Genomic DNA, 24,177 nt, shown 5'->3' with positions numbered 1-24,177 from the left:
TTTAAAAAGTAAAAGGTTAAGCGATGCCTGGGTGGCACAGTCAGTTAAGCATCCAACTCTTGATTTCAGCTCAGGTCTTGATCTCAGGCTTGTGAGTTCAAGCACCGTGTCAGGCTCCACACCCAGGTTAAGTTCAAGATGGTCAATATTGATCATTTTTAATAGCTCAGATAAAATGTTTAATGTTAGAGAAGGAATCATGAATTGGTTCATTATGGATACCCCAGAAAACCCTCACCTAGCAGTCACCTCAAAATACTGCTATGGTTATAAGTTTTAACCATCTCCTCTTCTAAACCTATAATCAGAGTGGAAGATGGGCTAGATATACTATTTATCAATTGCACTGAGCTTTGCTTTGTGTGAGGTTCCTCTCCATTGGCACAGTACCCAACTGGATATGCAATCCCAGATTACAACTGTCATGAGGTTTATGTACTTTATTCCCCTAGGATAGCCAGGTTACACTTTCAGACTACAGCCTGTTGAATTAGGATTATAGCTATTTTTTGCCTTTACCAAGTTACCCAGCTTTCTTCTCTGATTTGCTAGTTGACAAGGAAGCAAATATTGGTAGAAGTTGATATAAAGAGCACACATCTAATACGGAGGACACAGCAGAGAAAGTAGAGTCACAGAGTGTAAAGTGTGGAGTCATTTGATGTGAGGTCCATAATCCCAAAGTTGGGAGTCATCTCTGAATTTATATTGCATTGCAGAAATGGATGCTCAAAATGTTGTAAAGTGGGGAGTGTTTTTAAACATATTTTAAGCAAAAGTTAAGTCTCTAAATGTGGAAACTTCAGTTGTCTAGAATATCCCCTTATGTAAACCATCTCGTTTCCTTATGTGAAATGATAGGACTTATTACCCTTTCCTCATTTCAACACAGTGCTGGTTGTCCTCCACCTGAAACATCCAATTTGCTATTCTCTTATAAATCAGATTTTTATTACAGAATAAATAACTCCTGTTTTTTTTAAAAAGATTTATTTTAGAGTGAGCACAAGTCGGGGGAGGGGTAGAGGGAGAGGAAGAGAGAGAAAACTCAAGAAGACTCCCCACTGAGCAAGGAGCCCAACGTGGGGCTTGATCTCAGGGACTTGGCATCATGACCTGAGCTGAAATCAAGAGCCTGCCACTCAATCTACTGAGCCACCCAGGTGTCTCATAACCCTTGTTCTAAGTAATACTGCAAAGCTATCTTATTCTTCCTCCTGCAAAGAAATTTCTAGGCTAATGACTTGGGTTAGGAGAATTAAGTTACTCATCTAGTTATGGAACATCTGAATGATCAGGAACCAGGAGACTGGTCTGTGGATTCTGGGCCAGTGCTTTTTCCTGGATCTCAAAGTTTCTCCTCAGTTGGCCTTGGGGTTGCCCTGTTGCCCAACTCACTTGTCTTCTTGGGAGATGTGGCAACTGATATTTACAACTTTCTAAAACATTTTCCTGGCCCCTGCATCGCCTACTGTTTCTTGTAACTGAAGTTTTATTAGGGTGAGGGCATAACCACTCAGGTCCCCTTCCAGACCCACCACAACCATCCTTACACCTGCTTTCCTATTCAGAGACTGGGACGGGACATGTCTGTGCCAACAAACGAAGTTCAGTCACTGCAGCCACAGTTTTTTGTGTGAAAATTTATGGAAGAGTTTCTTGTCAGATTCATTTGATGAGGGGCTGAAATTACTCACCATTGTATCCGTTCCCAAATCCAAAGCTTGAAAAGAGAGCTCGAGGAGCGATGTGTCCTCGTAAGTGAGAAAGGTGTATCCTGTTGTTTCCAGTGAATGATACCACTTCTCTTGGGGACTCGCCCTGCAAGGGATGCTGGGATAATAACACCAGTTAGGTTCTCTACCTTCCTCCTCACCTGGATATTCTTTCCTGGAGGTGGTGCGTGGAAGAGAAGATTTTAGTGAGCGTTCTTTTTGGTTCTGTGAGTTTTCCCTAGAGTTTTCATCTGCCTCTTTTCAGTGTTTGTGGTTGCTTATGTTTGCATCTACCTTCCTGCCCTGCATGTGGCCACCTGAAGTCTTCCACCTCTGCTCAGCCATCTCTGCTTTACTTTGTTCCCAACCATCTCCTGTGTGCTGACTTGTCCATCCCCTCACCTCACTTATTCCCTCCAGCCTTGGCCCTTCTTCCCTCCTCCACAAACAATTTCCAGTTATCCTTTCCAAATATGCTCCTATGTAACACTGTCCCAGAACAAACTTGCCCCTTCTCTTATCAAATAAACTGCTTTCAATAAGCCTCTCCTAACTCCCGAAACAAACATCCCATAATCCACCTCGCTCTAAAATATTGCTTTTCATAACCTCCATTTGCTCTCCTCCCCTCAAAGAAACAAACTGTCTTCAGAGTTCCTTCTTATTTGGGCACAGAGCTACCTCAGTGAAACCGTAAAACACACATACACAAACACACACACACACACACACACACACGACCAACAACCTCCCGAACAAAGAAAAATGACCTAATATAATCTTGCCTTCCCTTTCCCTCCCTGAGAAAGAAAACTCTCGTGAGGTATATAAGGACCCATTTGTGTCTCTGAGGATTTTCTTCTTCCTGATGAAATAAGCTAAGGAGAAATACAGTAAGGCATTCCAAGGCCAAACACATTCTACTGTTTATTACACATATTACATTCTTAAATAAAAATGCGTCACATAACATTTTTTGCATAGATATCTTACAATATACCAATTTAAAAAAGAATTATGAAACAGACCAGTAACAAAAATAAATTTTTTCTTCATTAATAATTTTGTAACATTAACATACCACCATCATATAATACAAATAATAGTTTTAAATCTTAAGACTTTTGTACAGCAAAAAAACTTGACAAAGTAATATATTTATATATATATATAAAAAGCTTAAAAAAAATAAAATGTCAAAAAAAGGCATAACCGAGGGCTATAAGACTGGGTACTTCTGTGATATATTATAAATACCAGAGAAGGCCTGAGAGAATGTGACCGGGGGAGGCGGGGGAGGGGAGGGGACTGGGAGGAGGTCTCTCCGAACACACTTGTTAGACACATCTGGCAAAAAGAAAATGTATAGTGCAAAAACAAATTTCTTCAAGCAACTGTTAAGAGGAGAATAGAGACTGGAAAGCAAAGTGGTGGTGGCTGGGGAGTTGTGTGGCGGGAATGGGGACAGAGTGATGAGAGAGAAGGGGGTTTGGGGGGTATTTACGGAAAGGAAGGGGAGGCTGCAAAAACATTAAACATTTATTTTTGCCTCTGTGTTAGCAAGGAGATCTTGGCCATAATAGGTGTATTTTTCCTCCCTGGAATGAAGCAGAAGTGAAAGATAAGGAAATTAAACCAAGTCTGGGTTTAGATAGGAAATGCATGCTGGAAAAAACTAAAATCAAATCAAAAGTTTGAGAACCAGCCAATGAGCCCCAAAGCCTTTCAGGAGCTAGATTTGCAGAAATCATTCTGCCTCCAGTCCAAAGGCCTAGGATTAAAATGTCCCCTCTCCCCACCCTCCGCCCCTCCCCTCCATGTGGAACTCCCAGTGTGGTTTCAATATACTGGCATTATAAGCATCCATCCCCCCCAAAAGATATTAGGCACTGGTGGCTACTCCTCTTAAACATCAGTAGCCTGTTTTCCTTCTGCGAAGGTACAATAGGTACATCTGCACACGTGCATGGCATGTGCACACATACCACCCTCATTATTCTGACGTGGGGTCCATTTTATGGCAGTAGACAGAAGCTGGAGTCAAAGCAATTTACGATTCCAAAGCTTACAGTTGAAAAAAATTGTATAAACAGTCCCCAACAAAGAACGTATCACCCTTCCCTCATGACCGCTGAGAGGGAGCCCTGTTTGAAAAGAGTATCTGGTTTGGGATATTAGTGAAGTGATGGCCCAGGATTTCGCTCTCCCATTTTCTGATACCTGTTTCCCGAGGACTTACAAACGCAAATGCAAAACACCTGAAGAATACAGTACTCTATTGGAAGGGCGCGCATAAGAAAGTGAATTGCAGCTTGATTTTCCCCCTGTTCCTTCCGGGATCTATTAGGAACCAGCAGAGGGGACGTAAGAGTGTTAAAAGCAAGAGAAAACCCTGAAGCCTCAGGCCATTAGTCACAGGATCTCACATTTACAAGCAGTTTTTGTTTCCTTGGACACATTTTTGTTGTTCTATCTCAAGTATTCCCAAAGATCCTCACTGAGGAAAGTAGGCCATCAAAGAGGCATTGATGGACGCTCAGGCCAGCCCCACTAGTTTTCCAAACTGAGATATCACCATGTTTACCGAAATGTAACCCAGACTCAGAATTCGAATTCTCTCCTCCTGCCCCCACCCCACGCTTGGCAGGTGGCCACTTCTGGAAGATGCCAGGGAAAGCTTCCACAAGTACATTTCAAACAGGTTCCACTTAACGAATTTTCACTTTGGCAAAGATCCGGGTGCAAAATTATGGCCAGAAATGCCGGCCCTCGTCAGATCTTTTAAAAAGAAAGAAAGAATGAACCTGCTTTTTGCAGTTAAATACGTTGCATCTCTCTGACTTTCCCTACCTTCTTCCTTCTCCTAAAACCAAACTCATGCAAAAGAGAGGACAAAAGCACTGTGCACTGTATTTTATATTTTATGAAGCGACTTCCATCGAGGAAATCACTTTGAACCAATGAAACTGATCACTAAGATGTTGTCATTGTTGCCGGTTGAGTTAATTTCTTTTGACTTTGCCATCAAATTCAGGCATGGGGGCTATGGGCGGAATGTTCTGAATGCACTAGGTGAGCTGCCCTGAAAGTCCCATTTATTTCCCCTTTGATGCAAATAGACATGGCTAATCTGGAAGCTTTATCCCAAACTAAAGCCCCTAAAAAAATCTTCTCTGGCTTCTGGATTCAAAGAAGATTTTTTAAAAGTAGGAATCAGTTCTGCAAATCGTGCGTGAGGTTGGCTTTCTTTTTACCCTGTTATAATCAGGCAATCTAAGATGTAAAAAGGGCACAAGAGGTGCAGGAGGGGAGGAGACAGGGGATTTGAAGGGCTTTGCAAGGGAAAGCACATAGAAGGGAGAAGGAAATGGTCAGCATGAAGTTCATTTTGGGGTCTCCGATATTTTTATAAAATGCAGCTTTGTCACGGAATCTGAACATTTCTTTTTCTGGACATAGTACTCATCACCACCAGGCTTTAAGCTGGGCCAATTAACCATTAGTGGGGCAGGAGGCCAGTAGCTAGGAGAAGCATCATAATTTCATGTTTCCACATCTTTGACTTACAGCCATGTGGTAGGAGAAAGAAGCACAACTTGAAATAAAGAAAATTGTCAATGGCTTAGAAACACTCTTTCTCTATACATCGAACTCTGAACCCTGGATCAAATGTGCTTGAGAGGACAACCACAAGAAACACCATGCTAGGTTTTTCCTTCCAAATTTGGGATCCCCGGAAATGTCAGGAGGTGACAATTTAAATGAGAAAGCGGTTTGATGTGTTTTAAATGTCCAGTAAAGCACTATTTTAAATAACCTGTCCTCCTGGGAGCCAAGTATTTTCAGATGGTTATTTCTTGGAAAGCCTGTTCTCTCTGGCAGGCTCTTACCAACCACCTCTGCCATTTCAGAGATGATGGACATTTTATCACAAATCCGTTTCGAAAATGATTGGCGCTACCCTCGCTGTTATGGATAGGTTATCGTTCACAGGTGTCAATTGGGCTAGAGAAGAACAGTTTCCAAGCCATACACTTAGCACCCACCAAATTTCAGGCCAATTCTCACAGTCCACAAATGACTCTGAAGCAAGCAAGCCCCACCATCATGGTTCAGTGCACCCTGCTCTGAGAAAGGTCAGGAGCACAGTACAAAGGACCTCACTGATACAAAAGAGAGAGGAATCACTGAACATTTCAGACACTGATGAGGACCAAAGGGTCTTTGTTCTGCCACATTCAAATGAGAACTTTTCAAGACCACAGATGACAACAGGGAGCAAACAAGCAATGATTACTCTTTTGCATTCTTTTTTTTTTTAAACTTTCTTTTTAATAGAGCCTTGCATTGGTCAGTTCAAAAATTAAATTCAGTATTATAAACCCTTAATAATAGCATTTCGAGAGGCAAGAGCAGCTCCAGCTGGGGAGAGGACATTTGTAAATCGTGGCAGCCACGGCTAATGCCATCACTGGTATGTGCGTGCATTCATGCTGGAGGCTGCTACAGAAAGGGAAATCAACGAACCAACAAAATCTGGGGTGTCTAAAGTTTCATCTAGTGCACTGACTGGAGGCGCTACAGTTTAATACAGCTGAGGTTTAAGGTCCCTCACACATCCTTCATCCAGAAAGGATGCACCACACATTCAAATATAATCCCATGATACGCCCTGATGGACTGGCCACAAAATGCACTCAAATGCAGTAGAGAACTACGAGATTGTCAGCAAGCAGTGCTCCAGAAAATGTTTCTAAGTCATGTCTAGTTTTAAATCTTTGGAATAAAACTGATTTTTTTTTTTTTTTAAATACCCTCCAACTAACATATACAGAATTGCCTCCGGCAAATGGGCAGATTTTATGTGTGTGTGTTTTAGGGTGGTTTTTCTTTTTTTTTGTTGTTGTTGTTGTTGGTTTTTGTTCTTGTTGTTGTTGCTGTTGTTGCTGTTGTTTTGGTTTTTGGTCTACATTGAAAAAGGGGAAAAGAGAAAGAAAACTTTAAGGGCCAGACCTCAGAATGCCCAGGTGTCCCATCGGTAGCTACCGCATTTGTAATCAGGAGGCTCCTTTACCCTTTGACGGGCACTTTCAACATTTCGGGGAAGTCAAAGGTTGTAGAAAGCTGAGAAACCAAATGCCAAGGATCTTGAAGGTTGCTGTCATACATGTATTTGTGTTTCTTATATTATTATTTCCTTTTAAAGACTTCAGTTTTGCATCCCAAATAGGTATGGGGCGGCATTTTAACAGTCAATGAGTCAAACAGTCAAAGGAGGGCAGAAGGGGAGCCAGCTGGTATGAAGGAGCAGCAACCATGTGCGGACCAAATGCCATTTTTGTTTTTTAGACGTGTCTTGAAGGGATGGTCCCAGAATATACAAAATATACAATCTGTCCTAATAACCACCCCGCTTGCTTGCATAGGCCATTTAATGGTCCTAAAGGCAGTCTTTGGAGTTGAGGCCAGTGCCAGCTAGCTAAGAATGCGGGTAGATAGAGACCGATATTGGATGTGTGTGGGATGAAAAGTGAGGAATGTGAACCCCCTTGGAGTCAGCTTTTGCAGAGTAAATGTGAGGCCTCTGTTGATCCTGGGTGCTCTAGGTCACAAAGTCATGGTGGGTCTAGCCAAAAAGAATTAGAAACATGTCTCTCCTTTCAGACAGACCATGAGAGAAACTTCTCAACCCTTTCCTTAAATGTCCACCCTTCATTCCCACAATGGCATTTTGAATTGTGTGTTTTAACAAGTGGGGGAGTATGAGCTCAGTGGGTATGAGAGAGGAAGATAGGATGATATTTTCGGAAGCCACTAGACTCAGGAGGCATCCTCAGTTTTCCCCACTCCTGGAAAGAGTGATATTTTTTGGCTTTTTGTCAGGTCATAACCCAGAGTTAGGTTAAATATGCAGCTGCCCTTTTGAGACTAGCAACATCTATGCTGAGACTGGTTATAGGGCAGCAATGACACCCAGCACGGGGTTGATCACTATGCGCTGAGGTCATGATGCCTCAAGGGGGATGAGAGAACTGTGATGTCCCATCTGATTGGCTGCTTCGAGAGCTGGACATCCAGGTGCCGAGAAAGTCCTGGAGAGGTTTAGTCCATGGAGAAAAGATAAAACATTTAAGCTTCCAAATAAGCTTTTCAAGTTTTCGTTAGCAAAAACAGAGATTAAAAAGAAAAAATCTAGCACTGGCAATAAGGTGAGGCTCAAGGGATATACTGTGACTTATCATCAAGGACTTTATTCTCTTGGCCACTTTGCAGTCATGCTAGAAGTTTCCAGAATCCCTAGTGCATATGGTGTGCAAGAGTCAAAAAGTAAGAAAAGAAAACTCCTCCCTTGAGAGTGAAGTCTAGAGAAATGCAGGCCAGAAAGGTGTATGGTGTTATTCCAGTCTGCCGCCGCTAAGGCCGTTGGTATCGACTCGAAAGATCTCAATAGTACTAAGGAGAACCAAAACCGATCAACAGTTCTGTGAGGAAGTCGGACGCACGGAATAGGAGGACTTTTCACACACAAAGGACAAATAAACCAAGAGTTAATTTTGGCTACCAAACTGCAATTTGGTTTTCTAGGTCATTTTCCCCCAACTATTTAAAAAGAAACATTAGTGCTACACATATGCAACTTTACGACGTTGTATTCTCCTATCAAGTTGCACTGAGAAGCAAGTTAAATAAGCCCCTCTTACTGCCGTCCACCTGCAGAGACGTCACATCCGTTTTCTTTGATTTCCATTGGCAACAGCGGGAAATAATTCCAATAGTGCTGAAGTAAGCAGCCAGTCTGCCTTGCTGAGTTCACCTGGTTTCCTTCTTCTTCGTCTTCTACCATCTGGCAAGGGCAAGGCATAAAGAATAGACGTATATATTTTAAATATAGCTGAGTGCATGACAGTGCGTGTGTGTGGGTCTATGTGAGTGCATGTGTGTGTGTGTGTGTCTGTGTGTGTGTGTGTGTGTGTGCGTGTACACAGAGGTTTATGAGTGAGAACTTTCTTCTGCGAGGCAATGGATCCCCGCCTGAAGTCCAGCCCCCTGCCTCACGGCATTTCCTTCAGACAACGGCCGACGCCATGGCAACTCTGGCCTTTAGGGGTTTTAGATATGTCTCTTCATGTGGAGGGCAAGATGGTCAGACCTGGAAAAACACCTAGGAAATATAAACAACAACAAGGATATAAGAGGGGTCCAGGCAACAACCTCAACTTCCAGCACCCCTTAGAAAATGATTAACCCTACCTCAACAAGGCAGTACATATGTCCTAAGAAACAAGGTGGTGTGTGGGAAAGGTGAGCTCAGGGTCAGACTGCGTGGGTTCGAACCCCCAGTTCTTCCCATCCTTGTGTGACTCTGAGCATGTTAACCTTTCTGTGCCTTCATTCATTGTCAGTAAAATGGGGATAATTGTAGCACTCGCTGCATGGGCTGGTTTATGGGGATTAAATAAGATGATCTATGTAAAGTGCTTAGAATATTGCCTCACACATAGTAAGATGTCAGCAAATGTTAACTATTATCATAGTCATCATTATTAAAGAAGAAACTACTATGAAGGCACTTCAGAAACACGGGACATACCCATATACCAGAAGTATGGCAGAAAATGATTAGCTCATATTTTCCAATGGTGGAACTCATTTCAACACCCAGAGTTGAATCTTGAACTTTATAATGAAGGCCCAGAAATGCTGCCTGTGATACCTACAGGTCTCTATTATACCAGTCAAGAAAAAGAATGGAGAAGTGAGTTCCCGTTTACTGAGAATGAGATAACATGCAGGCATGTACTAGGTATTTCTTCAACATTACCCAGTACCATTCTTGGCAACTATCCATGCTAAGCATTCACACCTCTTGTGTGTGTGTGTGTGTGTGTGTGTGTGGTAAGGAAACTGAGGCAAGGGTCCTGTAGCTAGTGAGTGGTAGACCTGGAATTCAAACCCAGGCAGACCCGCAAGTCCACTCTTTTGAATGCCCACGCTTTCTAATGCCCAGTTTTCTTGGTGCCTGAGGTCCACCACTGAGTCTCTTCCTCAGCCTCAGAGTGGAGGCAGTGGTCATCTTCACTATCCTTTCCTTTGACACTCACAACTTGATCTTCTCTTGGGTAGCCATGCTCCTGCACTCCTAGTTGTATGGGGCTGACCCTTCTTCTAAGGGTAAAGCTATGACCATAGTGGTCTGCTTAAGCTATAGTCAAGTGACCCATCAAGGTTCATGAGAGCTAGTCCTGGAACACTGGAGAGCTAGTCCTGGAACTATTCAAAGGGAGAAGCTCTTTTCCCACTGGGGCTGCTATGCTACTAACACTGAAGGTGGAGCTGTTGGTATCCATATGGCAATGTGGGAAAGAGCCTGTTGAGAACAAAGTCAACAGAGAAAAATGGGCCAGAGGATAGAAAGAGAGAGAAAGAAGACTGATGACAACATCTGGAGACCCTGGATCCAGCCAAACCTAAAGACCAATCTAATTTTGGTCTTCTTAGTCAGTTGAACTAATAAATACTCTTCAAAGATAATGTCAGTCTGAGTCAGGTTTCTGTATCATATAACTAATGGAGTGGGCATTTCTATATCCCCACAGCCTACCATCTAAGGCTCTGGCTAGAATCCCAGTAAAGTCAGCACATGAGATAGCAATCATTCCTAGCTCTGAGTGTGTGCTCTCCCTCTGGATTCTTTTCTTGAAACTGACCATCTCTTACCTGTGAGGATATTCCCAGGCTCTCCAGAGGCCCAAGACATGCTCGCAGTCCAACATTCTCGTTATGATGTTAACAAGCTGCCCTGTTAGCAAGATTTCCTGTTCAATGCAGGATTTCCCCATGTTTGTTCATTCTTAAAACAAACAAACAAAAAAATCTACCCTATCTCCTGACCCCAACGTTCTCCACCCACTCTGTTTGTGTTGATTTTTTTTAAATAGGCACACACATGCAGGTTAGAACCCCAAGGAAATGAAGTAAAAAAGAACCATGGCAAAATCGGAGATACATAAGAATGGTAAGGTATTGTAGAAAATAATCTAACTCAATAACTTATTGAGTAATAATAATTCTAATTATACCCACTTATTTCAGGCCCTAATTTAATATCAATAAGATATTTGGATAATCGCTTAGAGTGCCATCTGAAAGGGATTTAATTTACCATAAAACACTGATAAATATTCTTTAAAAGTAAGTGCTTGATGTCACTAGTATACAGAATAGCAATACAGCCTATAGGGAATTCGGCAGTTAACTCCCGTGACTGTCTTATCCTGAGGGCACGCTCTCGCTGCCTGTTCTCTTTCTTCCCTCCCTCCCTCCCTGTCTCCTTTCTTACCTCCCTCCTTCCTTCCTTCATCTCAACAGCCTAGAGAAAGAAGATCTAAGTTGGGAAGTTCTTTTTGTAGGCATTTCCTTTTTAAAGTTAACATCCTTAACAAGAACTCTATAAAGAAGATGCCATTCTTATCCCTTCCACCAGCTGAGATAGTCATCAAAAAGAGGCGAAGCCAAAATCTGAACCCCAGTAGTGTGACTCTGGAGCCCATGTTCTAGCCACACCTGCTCTTTAAACTGAGTAGAAGGGAGAGCTAAACTGTCAGTTTAAGGAGTCTGTAGTAGGTAGAATAATGGGTTCCCCCTCAACCAAATATCCACACCTAATCCCTGGAAACTGTAAATATGTTACATGATGTGGTAAAGGGGAATTAGGGCTGTGGATGGAATTAATTTGCTAACCACCTGATTCTAAAATAGGAAGATTATTCTGGATTATCTGGTAGGGCCAATGTCATCTTGAATATCCTTGAAAATGGAAGAGGGAGTTGAAAGAGAACACAGAAGCAGCATGAGAAGGACTCAACAGCTTGGATGATGGAGGGATGGGGTAAGCAGGCAAGAAATGTGGGCCACCTCTAGAAGCTGGAAAAGATGAGGAAATGGATTCTCTCTAGAGCATCTAGAAAAAAACACAGCACTGCCAATACCTTGATTATACCCAGCTGACCTTCTAACCCACAGGTTACCTATAAGATGTTACCTAAAAGGTACAACATTTGTCAAGTTAAACAAAAATCATACTAAATTTGTGGCAATTGATAATGGTAGCAACTAGAAAATGAATCCAGAAGTCAGTCTAGTCCGACCTGAGCAGTGACACCTGCGAGAAAGCAACAAAACAGGCACCAGGATCCTGCCTGAGAGAGGAACATAAGGATTGGAGATGGTAGAGGTGAAGGAACGGTTCTTGGCCTGGGGACAAAACTTCTTTCCTTTCCTTTCTAATTCCTGGAGACCTAAGGGAAAAATAGCATTCTTGATACAGAATTTCATTTGCAGAAACCATTTAGTGATGTATGCATTCCAGACTTTTCTTCTGCCTTTGCCCTTTGCCTAGTGTGTGCTGGGTATCTAGCAATATATGTACAAGCATCTATCTTTATGCTTCGAGATCTTGCAGGGAAAAAGAAAAGTTAAAAAAGAAAACAACAAGTTTTTAATGTGGTGTGAAATCTAACTGTACTCCTCCCAAACTGAACCAGAACTTGTTATTTGTTCAGATTCTTGGAAGTAGATGGTGCCTAGAATTTAGACTAGGTCTCTCACCATTGGGGTTTTACTTAAATTCAATATACCAGCAAGCTACTTAGTCAGGATTAATTTATATTTATTAATTTACACTTACGGAGCTCCATATAAGAATAGTAAAAGGTAACAGATAAACTCACCACCTAGAAATGTGGGATCAAATAATTCTAAGAGTAATATACCCCCAGAGGGTATTTATGACTATACAGTCCTCGGATGACCTTAAATAAGAAGGTCCTTAATGACTGAAATTTGTTCATTATAGAGAACTAGTCAAACCTTTATTGCCATTTCCTTGGGTTTATGGAAAAGGCACAGTAAAGGCATGTGGGTATTAAAGCAACCCTCCAGGGCACCAAAGGGGCTAGATATGGGTTGGTATTTGTTACTGCCTATAAGTAGATCGATTCAAAGATCAAAATGTGTCCTTCCGACCGCCCAAGATCTTGAAGGTACTACTCTGATAGCAGCCTCCCTGAGTTATAACTGTGCTCAGCTGACAGAACGATAGCCTGTGTAAACCACTGGTAGAAATAGAGCCCTGTTTACCATCAGTAGCAGCCTCATGCTGTATGGGCTGGGAAACAGGGCTCACTCCTCTAGGGTGAGCAGCTGGTCCCTCCATGGCTTACGGTTCAGTCTGATGGCCAGGAAGTGGGAGAGCCTCGCTGCTTTCCCCCCCAGCCCAGACCTGAAGCCAGAGGTCACAAAACCCAATGTCTTCAGGGGCCCACAGATAAAGGAAATGAGTGCAATGGGTTAAGGACTATCTGGTTCTACTTTTGATAAGGCACGGATATGAAGAAATACCACTCTTCTGTAAGAGGACAAAACTGAGCAAGCGCAATGATGATGGCAACTGATGGTATGGCTTCATATTGGGGAGACCGCAGGAAGTGGTGGGAACAGTGAGAAATTAGTGATCACATGGCCATCACAAATGGGTAGTGATTACTATTTAGGTTCAGAAAATTATGGCCACATGGGAATGTGAGCCCAGTGTTACCAGATCTCCTGGTTTTTCCAGACAAAGCCAGAGATGCAGACATTTTTGTGGCATCTAGTAATTTTAAAAGTAAGTAAAGCAAATAAACAAACTCTCATTTATTTTTTTCAATCTACCCAATAGCAAAATAAAAGTACAAATTAGACTTGGTATATGCTTTAAAGACAGAAAGCCCCAAACCTAGCTTAGCCTCTAGAGTGGTCTGATTTCTCAAATTATAAGAAAGCAAGACAGAGGTTTCTTAACGCTTATTATACACAGTGTGTTACCAACAGGATTCAGAGTCATGCTAAGGGCTACAGATGCCCTCTTTTCTGAAGGTAAAAGTCTGCTAAGGAATGCCAGCTTCCAGTCACGCCAGGCTTTCCTTTCATCTGCTTTGGGACCACTCCAATTCCCCATGCCACCTCCTGGACCTGCTCTATTCTTAGCACAATCACTGCAATTGAAATGTAAGGTGCTGCTGGTCGTGAGACACTAATGAGAATCCAACCCTATATTTCTGACATTGTCAAAAATGCACTGACTCTTGGCCAATGCCACAGGACTTTGACCCAGATCTCCCCCAAATCACACTCTCCCCCAAATACCATGACAGAATTTGTACCAACTGCTCAGCAAATTTCTAGCTCCAGGAACCATATATTTTGGTAAAGAAAAATAAAGAAAAAGACTAACCAAATTACCCATCTCTGACATCTTCCCTGATCCAGTTGGCTTGAAATATTTCGCCACATAAATCATACAAATGGTCAGATTTAATCCTAGTATATCAACTGTTGGACAGTTGTAAATTCTTCAGTAAGTCAGTTGATCTGCAGAGAGGAATACTAACTCTGGCAATTTCCCAATAAGAATTCTTGGTCCATTCCTAAGAATGAATGCAATCTATAACGCACAATCTCCACGTAATAGCCTTATCACCCTTCAGGGATGGGCGACTTTTGTGTATGCCTACTACTACCATAGTTGACAACTCACAGGGGATTCATCTTCATCCCAGTTGATATAATGCTCTTCCTCAAAGGACTGTGGGCAAAGAGGCACCCTCTATGCAGCTTCTTTATTAGTGGCCAGGAGTAGAGAGAAATGAACTTGAGATGGCAGTTGAGGGAAGATGTCAAATAAGAAGAAATATTACTGAAGTATAATCCTGTAGCAAAACAGCCACTGATTCACATAAATTCAGGGGGCCTTGGAGATAATGGGATAGAAATTAAAAAACAGGTTACATTCTTGGGTAGCAGAGGAGAGAACTCCAAGGGAATGAGAGACAATAGCTTTGTAAAGTGGACTTCCTCAGCCCTGGGGTGGGAGGTTATCTCTGAACTCCAGGAGGCATGGGGGCTTTATTTAGTTCTTAAAGAATGAAGATAAGAGGAAAATAGCCTCTTCAGGAAGAAGAAAAAAAGGAGGAAAAACATGAATGCTCCTTTATAAGCATCTTAAGGGAGCACCAAGCTAACTGGCCACCCATGAGATTTGGCCACTACCGCTCTGCTCTCCAAACAAACACATGCTACTACAGAGCAAGGCCTGGTGCAGGGAGGTGCCAGCACAGGGACTGGGAGGCAGGATGTGAAAGCGATCGCATTTCCTCCCACGGAGAGCCAGGCCTCTACGGACATCCTGCACACCCCTCCTGCCATCCTGCGAGCTGGGGAACCCTGAGGCTTTCAGGGCTTTTATCGTATTAGAAGCATTTTTCTCATCATAACTGAGACCTTTAGTATTGCATTAAAAAGATGGTTAATTTTCTTAAGCTTCCTTTTAAACACAGAAATAGGATTAGAAGGATAACATGCTCAGATGCAAGCCCATTATTTGATTATGTCTAAACCTAATCCTGCCTTCACCTTGGCCTGCAGAGTCTCCATTTTGGGGTTTATTGGTTGATAATGCCAGGGCTGTCAGATACTATTACTTGTGTAGTATCTGTTGCTACGTGCTCTTTCTTCCACCATCAAATGCTGAAGGTTGGAAATTGAATTATATAGGATCAGTTCTCAAAGCTTCACCATCTTTTAGACCTTTGTACCTATTTTCAAAGGAGAAAGAATGATTCAGGCCCCCAAAGAATGGGGACTCTCTCCAGTAAATTCATTTGTAACAACGCTTCAGAGGAAAGCCTTATGCGTAACCTTCTTTCCACTAAGCAGGCTTTCTATATTTTCATATGATTAAGAATCAGGAAAAACGGTATTGATGTTAATAAAAAGATCAGAAGGAACAGCTATAGATGACCATTCCCTATCCTATTACTTTCCATATTATAGTAAAATCATCTATCACATCATCTCCCTGAGGGTAGGAACTGTGTCTCCTTGCCATGCATGGCTCCCATGATTCCCGGCCCAAAGCTGGTGCTCAGTACTTGTGTGACTGAACCAAGAATTCATCTCATCTCTGGATTATACACAAGAAGGCACCCTTATCCCACTGGTTTTCTCAGTGGAGAAGTAAAAGGCATTCACAGGCCTGAGTGTCTGAGGCAGAGGCTTGGGATAACCCCAGAAGCACACAGACAGCCCACCCCATGACCCACCTCACCTTCTCCCCTCCCCGTCCCAGCAGCTTCTAGGTTTCTTTACCTGTCGCAGTGGTTGCATTTAAAGGGCTTTGCACCTGTGTGTTTCCTGTAGTGCCTCGTGAGCTCATCGCTTCGTGCAAAACGCCATTCACACCCTTCCCATGAGCACTTATAAGGCTTCTCACCTGCAAGAAGAGATGGAATGACCATGGTCAACACCAGGAACAAAATGGCCACAGGCCTCATTAGTTTCTCCTACCTATCTGTCGTCTTGGAAAAGAGTTATATTATAAATCATTCTTGAAAGTCTACATTTCCTAATACAGTTTGTCACATTTTCTTTAGACTCCTGGTATTTTGTTGTTGCTGTCGTTGTTGTCGTTGTTTTAACCTTCAAGAATGGTTTCAGAGGATCTTCTAATCTGGAGCTGTCACTTCAGTTCCCAGTCAGAATATTTCCTTCAACTGGTGAGGGATCAATTTTTATTTATTTTCTATTCCCTGGAGCACTTCGACCCCCACTGTCCAAGTAGAAAGGAAATGTGCTATTTTCATCTGAACCACAAATGCTTCTAATTCTATTTTTCTCCAGAACCTACAGTAATTTACCATTTCAGCCTTTTTAGCCTTCTCCCTCCTACCACAAACTGGAGCCAGGGAGCTGACGGACAAGGCAAACAGCTCAGGTCTCCCAGAACCACTGTTCCTTCCAGTAAATGGGAGTGGATGAACAGTCATGAGAAAGCACTACCATTCGAGAATAAAACAAAGATCACCTGATGATTCCTGGCGTTTATGTAGAATGCAGTCACAAAGTCCTGTTTGAGAAGCCCATAACCTAATCACTCTAGAGCATTCATATTAGACAGAGATACAGAGTATCACAAAATATTTTTAAAGCCAATTTGTAGAGCAAGGTTTTTGCCACACTGAAGCTGCTTATAAGTACGAAATTTGAGCTCTTGTGCTCAAGTGACCTTTTTGCACAGTAAATACAGATGGAGGAATATGTAAGAGAAAGTACATGATTTTTCCTTAAACCTTTTCTTTAACCCATCAACGTCTGTCACCAAACATGGCAAATATTTACCCTTCCAACTGTATGGTGGGCTGATTCTGATTAAGAAGAAAAATAATCTTAAGAAATCCTGAGAGTTACTGAGCCCTCCTAACTGAGAGGCAGGTGAGCTCTGAAGATGACCTTCCAGGGCCCAGCTTTCAGCACTGCCCCTAACTGGGCTAAGGTTTTTTTTTTTTTTTTTTTTTTAAGATTTTATTTATTCATTCATGAGAGACAGAGAGAGAGAGAGAGAGAGAGGCAGAGACAAAGGCAGAGGGAGAAGCAGGCTCCATGCAGGGAGCCCAACGTGGGACTTGATCCTGGGTCTCCAGGATCATGCCCTGGGCTGAAGGCTATGCTAAATCGCTGAGCCACCCAGGCTGCCCAACCCTGGGCTAAGTTAACAAACCTATCTGTGTCTCTGTTTTTCTAGAGATAATAGTAGTATGTAACTCAAAGTGCTTGGAGAGCATAACTTATATATACACACACACATATATATATATATGTTGTATATATAATACATATATTAATATATAATATGTATTATATATTAACATATATATTAACATATATTAATTAGAACACTGTCTGGCACACACATCACATCACTGGTAAATGTTATAAATTGCCAAACCTCAAATTTCAGTATACACAGGTGCCAAAGTAGTACTATGGCTGCCCCATTATTGCTCTATTTTTAATAGCTAGACCTTCACTAGGCAGCACATAAGGAGACATTGCCCAGGTACTATACTTGACCCACTTTCTTCTTTCCACCTTTTTCCTTCCCTTTAAACCTGACTACAAAGTGTTCACAATTCTTTATTTGTATCACCTAGAATTGAACCAAACATGATTGAAAATTTTATTTCATTAAATCGATGCCCTAGTGAGCCACTGCTCTATAAGGCCCATAGAGGAGAGAGGAATGAGAAACACAGGCATTTCTTTTAAAGAGAACCAAGAGGACATGAAGGAGGGCTAGAAGCACAGGAGGAAACCCATTCACTTTTGGAAATCAGAAAAAAAAAAAAAAAAAGAATCACTGAGCAGTGTTAAAAGTTCACCTTCTGGATCCTTAAAGCCAAAATTTTAGAAAATTGTACCTGCTGAAGAGAAAGTAGCAGAAGGGGGTGGGGTGTCAAATCAACTTTGGAGTAACACACCTGGGATTGGAATTCATTACAGAACATGCCTCGGTGTCCTTCTTTGTCAAATGGGACTGAGTTCCCATGTTTGTTGTGAGATTTAAATATGTCGTCATGTGTAGGACACATATCTTGAGCCTGACACACAGTAAATAATTTCAATTTATTTTTCTCTCATGTACACCTGTGTCCTCAGAAGCTGTGTAAAGGTTGTCACCCAAAACTTTCAGAGCTCAGGTTCCAGACAGCTGAGTCTGGAGTCACTCTGGGCAACCTAAATATTGGAAAAATAGTGTTTTTAAGTTTTAAATATTTTCTCAGTGTACTGATAAAAAATGTGCCAGAAAAAGAGTGTTCTTTAGATTACTCTGAAGGACTGGGATGCTGAGGGGAATTAAAGAGACCCCAGTTGGAGAGGTATGCCCTCCCTGAGAGGCGTGTTGGCATCATTTACTTAATGTGATTGATTGCCCACCAGGCACCATTACTTCAAGGAAATCTGGCACAAACAAATAGAAAAGGAGAATGAGGCAACGTCAAAGACTTTAGAAATTCACAATGCCCTCCACATTCCTCCCCACAAGGCCTTCAAATGCAAGTAAAACTGGAGGTTCCTAGATCTCGGGGACCAAACACACCCCAAATGCAACAAGGCATCTGGAAATCCCATGACATTCTACAACAACAAGCAGAGACATCTAGTCCCCAAAATCAATCCCACAATCGAACTAACCCATCACTGGCAACCACATTTTGAAGGACACAGGAAGGACAGCGAGAAAATGGGAGGTTCAAGTAGATGTCTTTGGGTATTTTTGAAAAATTGTTATTTTAAACTGTTTGGTTTTCCCCTTGCTGAATTTTTTAAAAAATAGTTTTGTTTTTTATTTTGATAATTAAGGATTTAGTTACTTCCCAGAAACTAATGTAGACTCAATTAATTCTGGCACAAACCAACTATCCTATCCAGTGGCTATTTCAGTATTCCTGTTTGCCAGTGTATAGACAGAAACTACAGATAGTTTGACTTGGCTTTGAATTGTATCACCTCATGTTGTTTCCTGCTTGCAGCCAGAAGCAGCTCCTGTGGGTCCTAATATTTAGCCAAGACGCAGTGCTTCATCAAGCTATTTTTCCAGTGTCTGATTCATTTACCTACAAGTTGCCATTTCTGCAATTACTCACTAATATTAACTTTAAAATAACCAAGAAAGAACTTGACCAAATGAGGGGGCAGTGCCTGATACAGACAAAGTTCAGAAATCAGAGGAGGAAAAAATATTAAAAATTGGGAATAAGACTTCATATTTAAGGCTCAGAAATGGTGGGGTTAGGCTGGCCTCATTTCTAGGTTCCATTCTGGCTTCTGTAAACCAGTGTCTACTTGAAAGGCAGCAGTGAAAATCCTGTCAGTACTTTGCATGGCCAACATCACACCTCCCTAGACACCAGCACCCACTGCTTGATGTCAGGGGCAGAGCCACCTATATCCACGATGCATTAGTTTTCATCTGAACAGCCTACCTAAAGATTTCTGTGTATTTCATAAAAAGCTTAGTTTTTTTTTTCTCTATAGAAGAATGGCTTTCTTTCTAAAAGAATGGAAGAAAGGAAGAGAAAGGGGACAGATGGAGGGAGGGAAGGAGGAAGAAAGCAAGGAGGGAAGAAAAAAGAGAAAAGGGTGGGCAGTTGTAACTAGAGCAGACTTCATGCAAAATCAGCTTATCTCCTTTATCCTGCCCTCTCTTTCACCCTCCTTCTCTTCTTGCTCCACTCCAGGCACCATTTCTGGGTAGAAGACAGAAAGTGGCATACCCTTGCCCAATGCTATACTGTATGGCACCTGGGATAATGCCTGCCTTTCAGCTCACTGCAACTCAATAATAATGATCAAAAATGCTCGAGAGGTCTATATGAGACAGGCAGATGGGAGAAAAGCTTAAAACATTAGATTAGGGCTCAAGTCTGGAAGGGGTGTGTGGATGAAGGCGGGCACATAACAAACCGGATGGATGAGAGAGCATGCCAATGCCTGCACAGTTCACAGGGCCAGAAGTGGAGACACTGTCAGAACCCACCCCCCTGAATTGCAGGGGGAATATCAGGATCTACTTTTCCTCTCTGGAAATTAACCCCAGGAGACGTGTTTCCCTCAGAGGTGATAGTAGGTCTAATCAGGTGTAAATACATTTATAGCCGTACGAGGGCTCTTAAGAAGAGCTAAGGATGCTTGAGAAACAGGACTTGACATTTAGCAAGGTTGAATCATGGCAAGAATTCATGCTCTCCCACAGAATGGCCTCTGAATTGGAATGTGGGCTAAACCAGTATGGCATTTTTTTAGTTTCTTACAGAGTAACTCTCTCCACATCACGATCATCAAATTTGATTGGTCAAAATGTACATAAATACTTTTGAACATGCACCTCCAATACAAGTAGATTTAGTCATGACTTGTACAAATGTACTGATGTCCTAACATATTAGGGTATTATAAAATATGCTTTCAATACAGAAATTAAAAAGAATGGGAGTAAATTAAATACAAACGAAGCCTTACATTTTTCTTCCTGCACTCAAAAAGACTGCATTGTACACTTTACTTTAGAGGCCACTGCCCCATAGGGTAAGTGGAAACAGCTTGACTCCAAGCTCCCTGGTCTCAGTGCTTCCAGACTTGGGCCCTATAGTCCGTTCTCCTTACAGCAGTCCTTTGAAAATATAAATCAGTGTGGGTGGGTCCTTCATAGGGGATATATTTCCATATAACTGGTTTCTCTGACATCCTCTAGATTTGATTTTGTGCATTGGAAAACATTCTATGAAGCATTCTACAGACCTCACCAGACTGCCAAAGAAGTTCATGACCCAAACAAGGTTAGGAAGAAATCACAGTGTGAATGTTGCAGTAGCTTCCTGTCATTCTCAGAATCCAAGTCAAAAGCCTCAGCAGCCCCGTAGTGTAGAGTCTTCTGATCTCATCTCCTACCCCCATTCTCGGGGCCTTTGCACATACTAACCCTTGCTCTCTCACCTTATTCAGGTCCCTACTCAAGAATGTCTCCTCCTCAGAGAGCCCTACCCTCAACCATCCTCCATAAGACAGCAGATTCTATCCCCTTCTCCATAACACTTAATCACTTTGAAATTAGACTACATATTGTTTTTGTATTATTGTTTGCTTCCCCTACCAGAATGTAAGTTTTGTGCAGGCATCGGTTTTGTTTGCTATAATACTGAAGGCACTAAAGCAGGGCCTGGCTCAATGCAGTGAATGAATAAAGCATCCTGGTTCGTAACAGAGAATCAAGTGACACAGAGGGTAGGGCAGCTTGTGTGATTTTGGCCCCTGGCTTTCTATGAATTGAACTGGCTTAAGAGTAGAAAATGTTCATTTGCTGGCCAATCCTCTACTCCAGGGAATGAAGTATGGAACTACGATGGATTAAATATACCTTCACCATCAAAGATCACTTCCACTTCTTCGTGATCTTCCGCAGCCTAAAGAAAGGCATTGCCTCAAAATCTTCCTGTAATATTCAGCTCACACTTGGGACCACAGTCTCCTGAGCAACGTCCCCTCTGGGAAACCAAGTGCGTCATTTTATGGAACTCATTTATAAAGGTTCTCACTGAATATGTGTTTGGAAGAGCATGAGTGATACGTCAAATGTACCGCACCATAAATTTGCCTTTAAGATATAGGTCGTAGAATAAAATATGAAGGTGTCAGAATTGTGCATTCCAGGTTTAAAAGTGTCTTGAAAATATACATCGTTAATGCAAATTTTCTGCTTTTGTTTCCTGATCTGCAAATTTTCAAGTTCCTAATCCAATTCCTAGAGAGACTAGGACCTTGACATGCCCAGATTTCAGTTAAAACTAATTTTATCTATTGCTTCTTACGTTTAAAAAAATGTTACTGGATTTTTATTATTTGGGCTTGTCAAAGTCCTGGTCTCCTTAGGACTTGGATTAGGAACCTGAAATTTTGCAGATCAGGAAATGAAAAAGTAAAAAGGATAGGAGGAAGAACGCTTCATAATGGGTTTGTATTGCCACTGAGTACATCTAGAGGAAACCCAGCAATTGCTTTCACATCACACTCAGTAGCACTAGAGAATATAAGCCACCTGGGGAATAAAGACACTGAGAGAGAGAAAATGTCGCTAAGCTTTCTTAACACTGGAAAAAGAGTAAGCAGTAAACAGCACTCCACAGCTTGGCCATCCCTTCTCAGGGTATATGAATTGCAAGTAAAAAACACCCCAAGTTATTAACTGCTTTGGAAAACTGGCTCAGAGCTCTCTTGGATTCCAGCTGAACCTTCAATATTTTCTTTTTTCAAGGCATTTGAGATAGGTGATTGTTGGAAAACAAGACAAAGGCTTTCTTTTCCAGAACTTCAGGAGCTTTTACAACAACTACATAAAACAAAATACACATTTATTTATGTTACACATTGATTTTTTTTTTCATTCATCCATTACTTGCTTACCCCAAACCTTCAAGGTACTGGGACACCTGAGTGGCTGAATTTGCATAAAGCAGCAGTCATTGCACAGAGCACACACTTCTCCTCTTTTCTTTTATTCATAAAACAACTAATAAAATAACTGGCCTACGTCAGGTTAAAACTTTACAGCCTGGATCACCACCTAAAATGGCTGCTTAAAATGTATATTCTAAAAGTTAAACTAGGGGATCCCTGGGTGGCGCAGCGGTTTGGCGCCTGCCTTTGCCCCAGGGCATGATCCTGGAGACCCGGGATCGAATCCCACGTCGGGCTCCCGGTGCATGGAGCCTGCTTCTCCTTCTGCCTGTGTCTCTGCCTCTCTCTCTCTGTCTCTGTGTGACTATCATAAATAAATAAAAAATTAAAAAATAAATAAATAAATAAATAAAAGTTAAACTATACCCTCAATAAGAAATAGCTCCTACTTCAGAATATGGAGAGGGGTGGGAAAGAATTTTGACATAATCCCAAAACTACTGACATCTGTGGTGTCTAGGATAGTAGCCACTAGCCACATGTGGCTATGAGCATTTGAAATGTGGCCAAAGTGACTAAAGAACTGAACTTCTAATTTATTTTTAATTAAAATAAAAACTGAAACATTATAAAGGATATTTTATACTCTTGTTTTGGTAGGACTACATTTAAATTTAACCACTGAAAATTCAGCATATGGATTTAAATATACCATAAGTACATAATACACACTGGGTTTCAGACTTTGTTTAAAAAAAGAATGTAAGCTTATCTCATTAATTTTTTCACCTTGACCTGACATTGAAATGATTATAATTTGGATATATTAATTTAGGTAAAATATTATTAAAATTAATTTTACCTATTCCTTTTCACTTTTTAAAAAATGTGGCTACTAGAGAATTCTAAATTACATATACAACTTGCTTTCTATTTTAAACAGCACTGTTTTAAAATATATTTTCTCCGGGGAAATCCTATCATCACCTCAAGTGTAAACTTTTCCCCATGCCCAGCCCAAAAAGCTTGTTACCACCTTGCCTTTCAGATCCATGAACCCTAACATGCATTAACTCCAAAACATCTCATCTCCGTCCACGGCTGAGCAGGCAAAGTCAAATACCTAGACTTCTGGTCTCATCCACTGAGAATGAAAATACAGCCTTCTCAGCCTGACAAGTTGGATTCAATCTACATTAATTGTCGGCTCAAATCTGTACCAAGCAATGACACTGCTGGAGATAAAGCTAAAAGCAAAGGTCTCTGTAGTAGAGGAGTTCCCCCGCGGTGAAGCCCCATGCATGTATATAAACTACACAAGGCCCACATGTTTGATAAAGGCATGTGCATGACATGTAGAGGAGGGATTCCCTAAAACTCTGTAGGAACACTAGGGCAGCCATCCCTAGATGCCTCAATGAATCTGAATCATTGCTCTCTTGGAGAAAAATGGGCTCATTATCAAAAAAAAAAAAAAAAAAAAAAAAAAGGACTAGCCATCAAAAGTCAGATTCTTCCTGTTTCACCTTTGCTGCCTAATAGCAATGTGGTTTTGAAGAGTCAGTAAACTTCTTTCAGATTTATTGTTTTTAACTGTGTGGGGAAGGAATAGAAAAAAATCTGTCCTACTTCC

At 41.6% G+C, this 24,177-nt stretch overlaps 1 protein-coding gene across 6 annotated transcripts in view; it reads right to left on the bottom strand.

The window, feature by feature from the left end:
• Window positions 1-2,629: 2,629 nt before the first annotated feature.
• KLF7 (KLF transcription factor 7) overlaps window positions 2,630-24,177 on the bottom strand; it is a 91,551-nt gene continuing 70,003 nt past the window's right edge. For 4 of the 6 annotated variants that reach the window (XM_072812878.1, XM_072812880.1, XM_072812876.1 and 1 more), the window contains 2 exons: window positions 15,903-16,026; window positions 2,630-8,877 (listed from right to left, as the gene is read on the bottom strand). In XM_072812878.1, the coding sequence (XP_072668979.1) occupies window positions 8,826-8,877; window positions 15,903-16,026 (176 nt within the window). In that variant the 3' untranslated portion in view covers window positions 2,630-8,825. Of the gene's footprint in view, window positions 8,878-10,433; window positions 10,516-15,902; window positions 16,027-24,177 lie in introns of all 6 variants that reach the window. The other 2 variants (XR_012024886.1, XM_072812879.1) reach the window with 2 other exon arrangements.

The sequence above is a fragment of the Canis lupus genome, chromosome 36 (assembly GCF_048164855.1).
Source record: "Canis lupus baileyi chromosome 36, mCanLup2.hap1, whole genome shotgun sequence".
In the NCBI taxonomy this organism is placed as follows: domain Eukaryota; kingdom Metazoa; phylum Chordata; class Mammalia; order Carnivora; family Canidae; genus Canis; species Canis lupus.
This window is presented reverse-complemented; position numbering and strand designations above follow the sequence as displayed.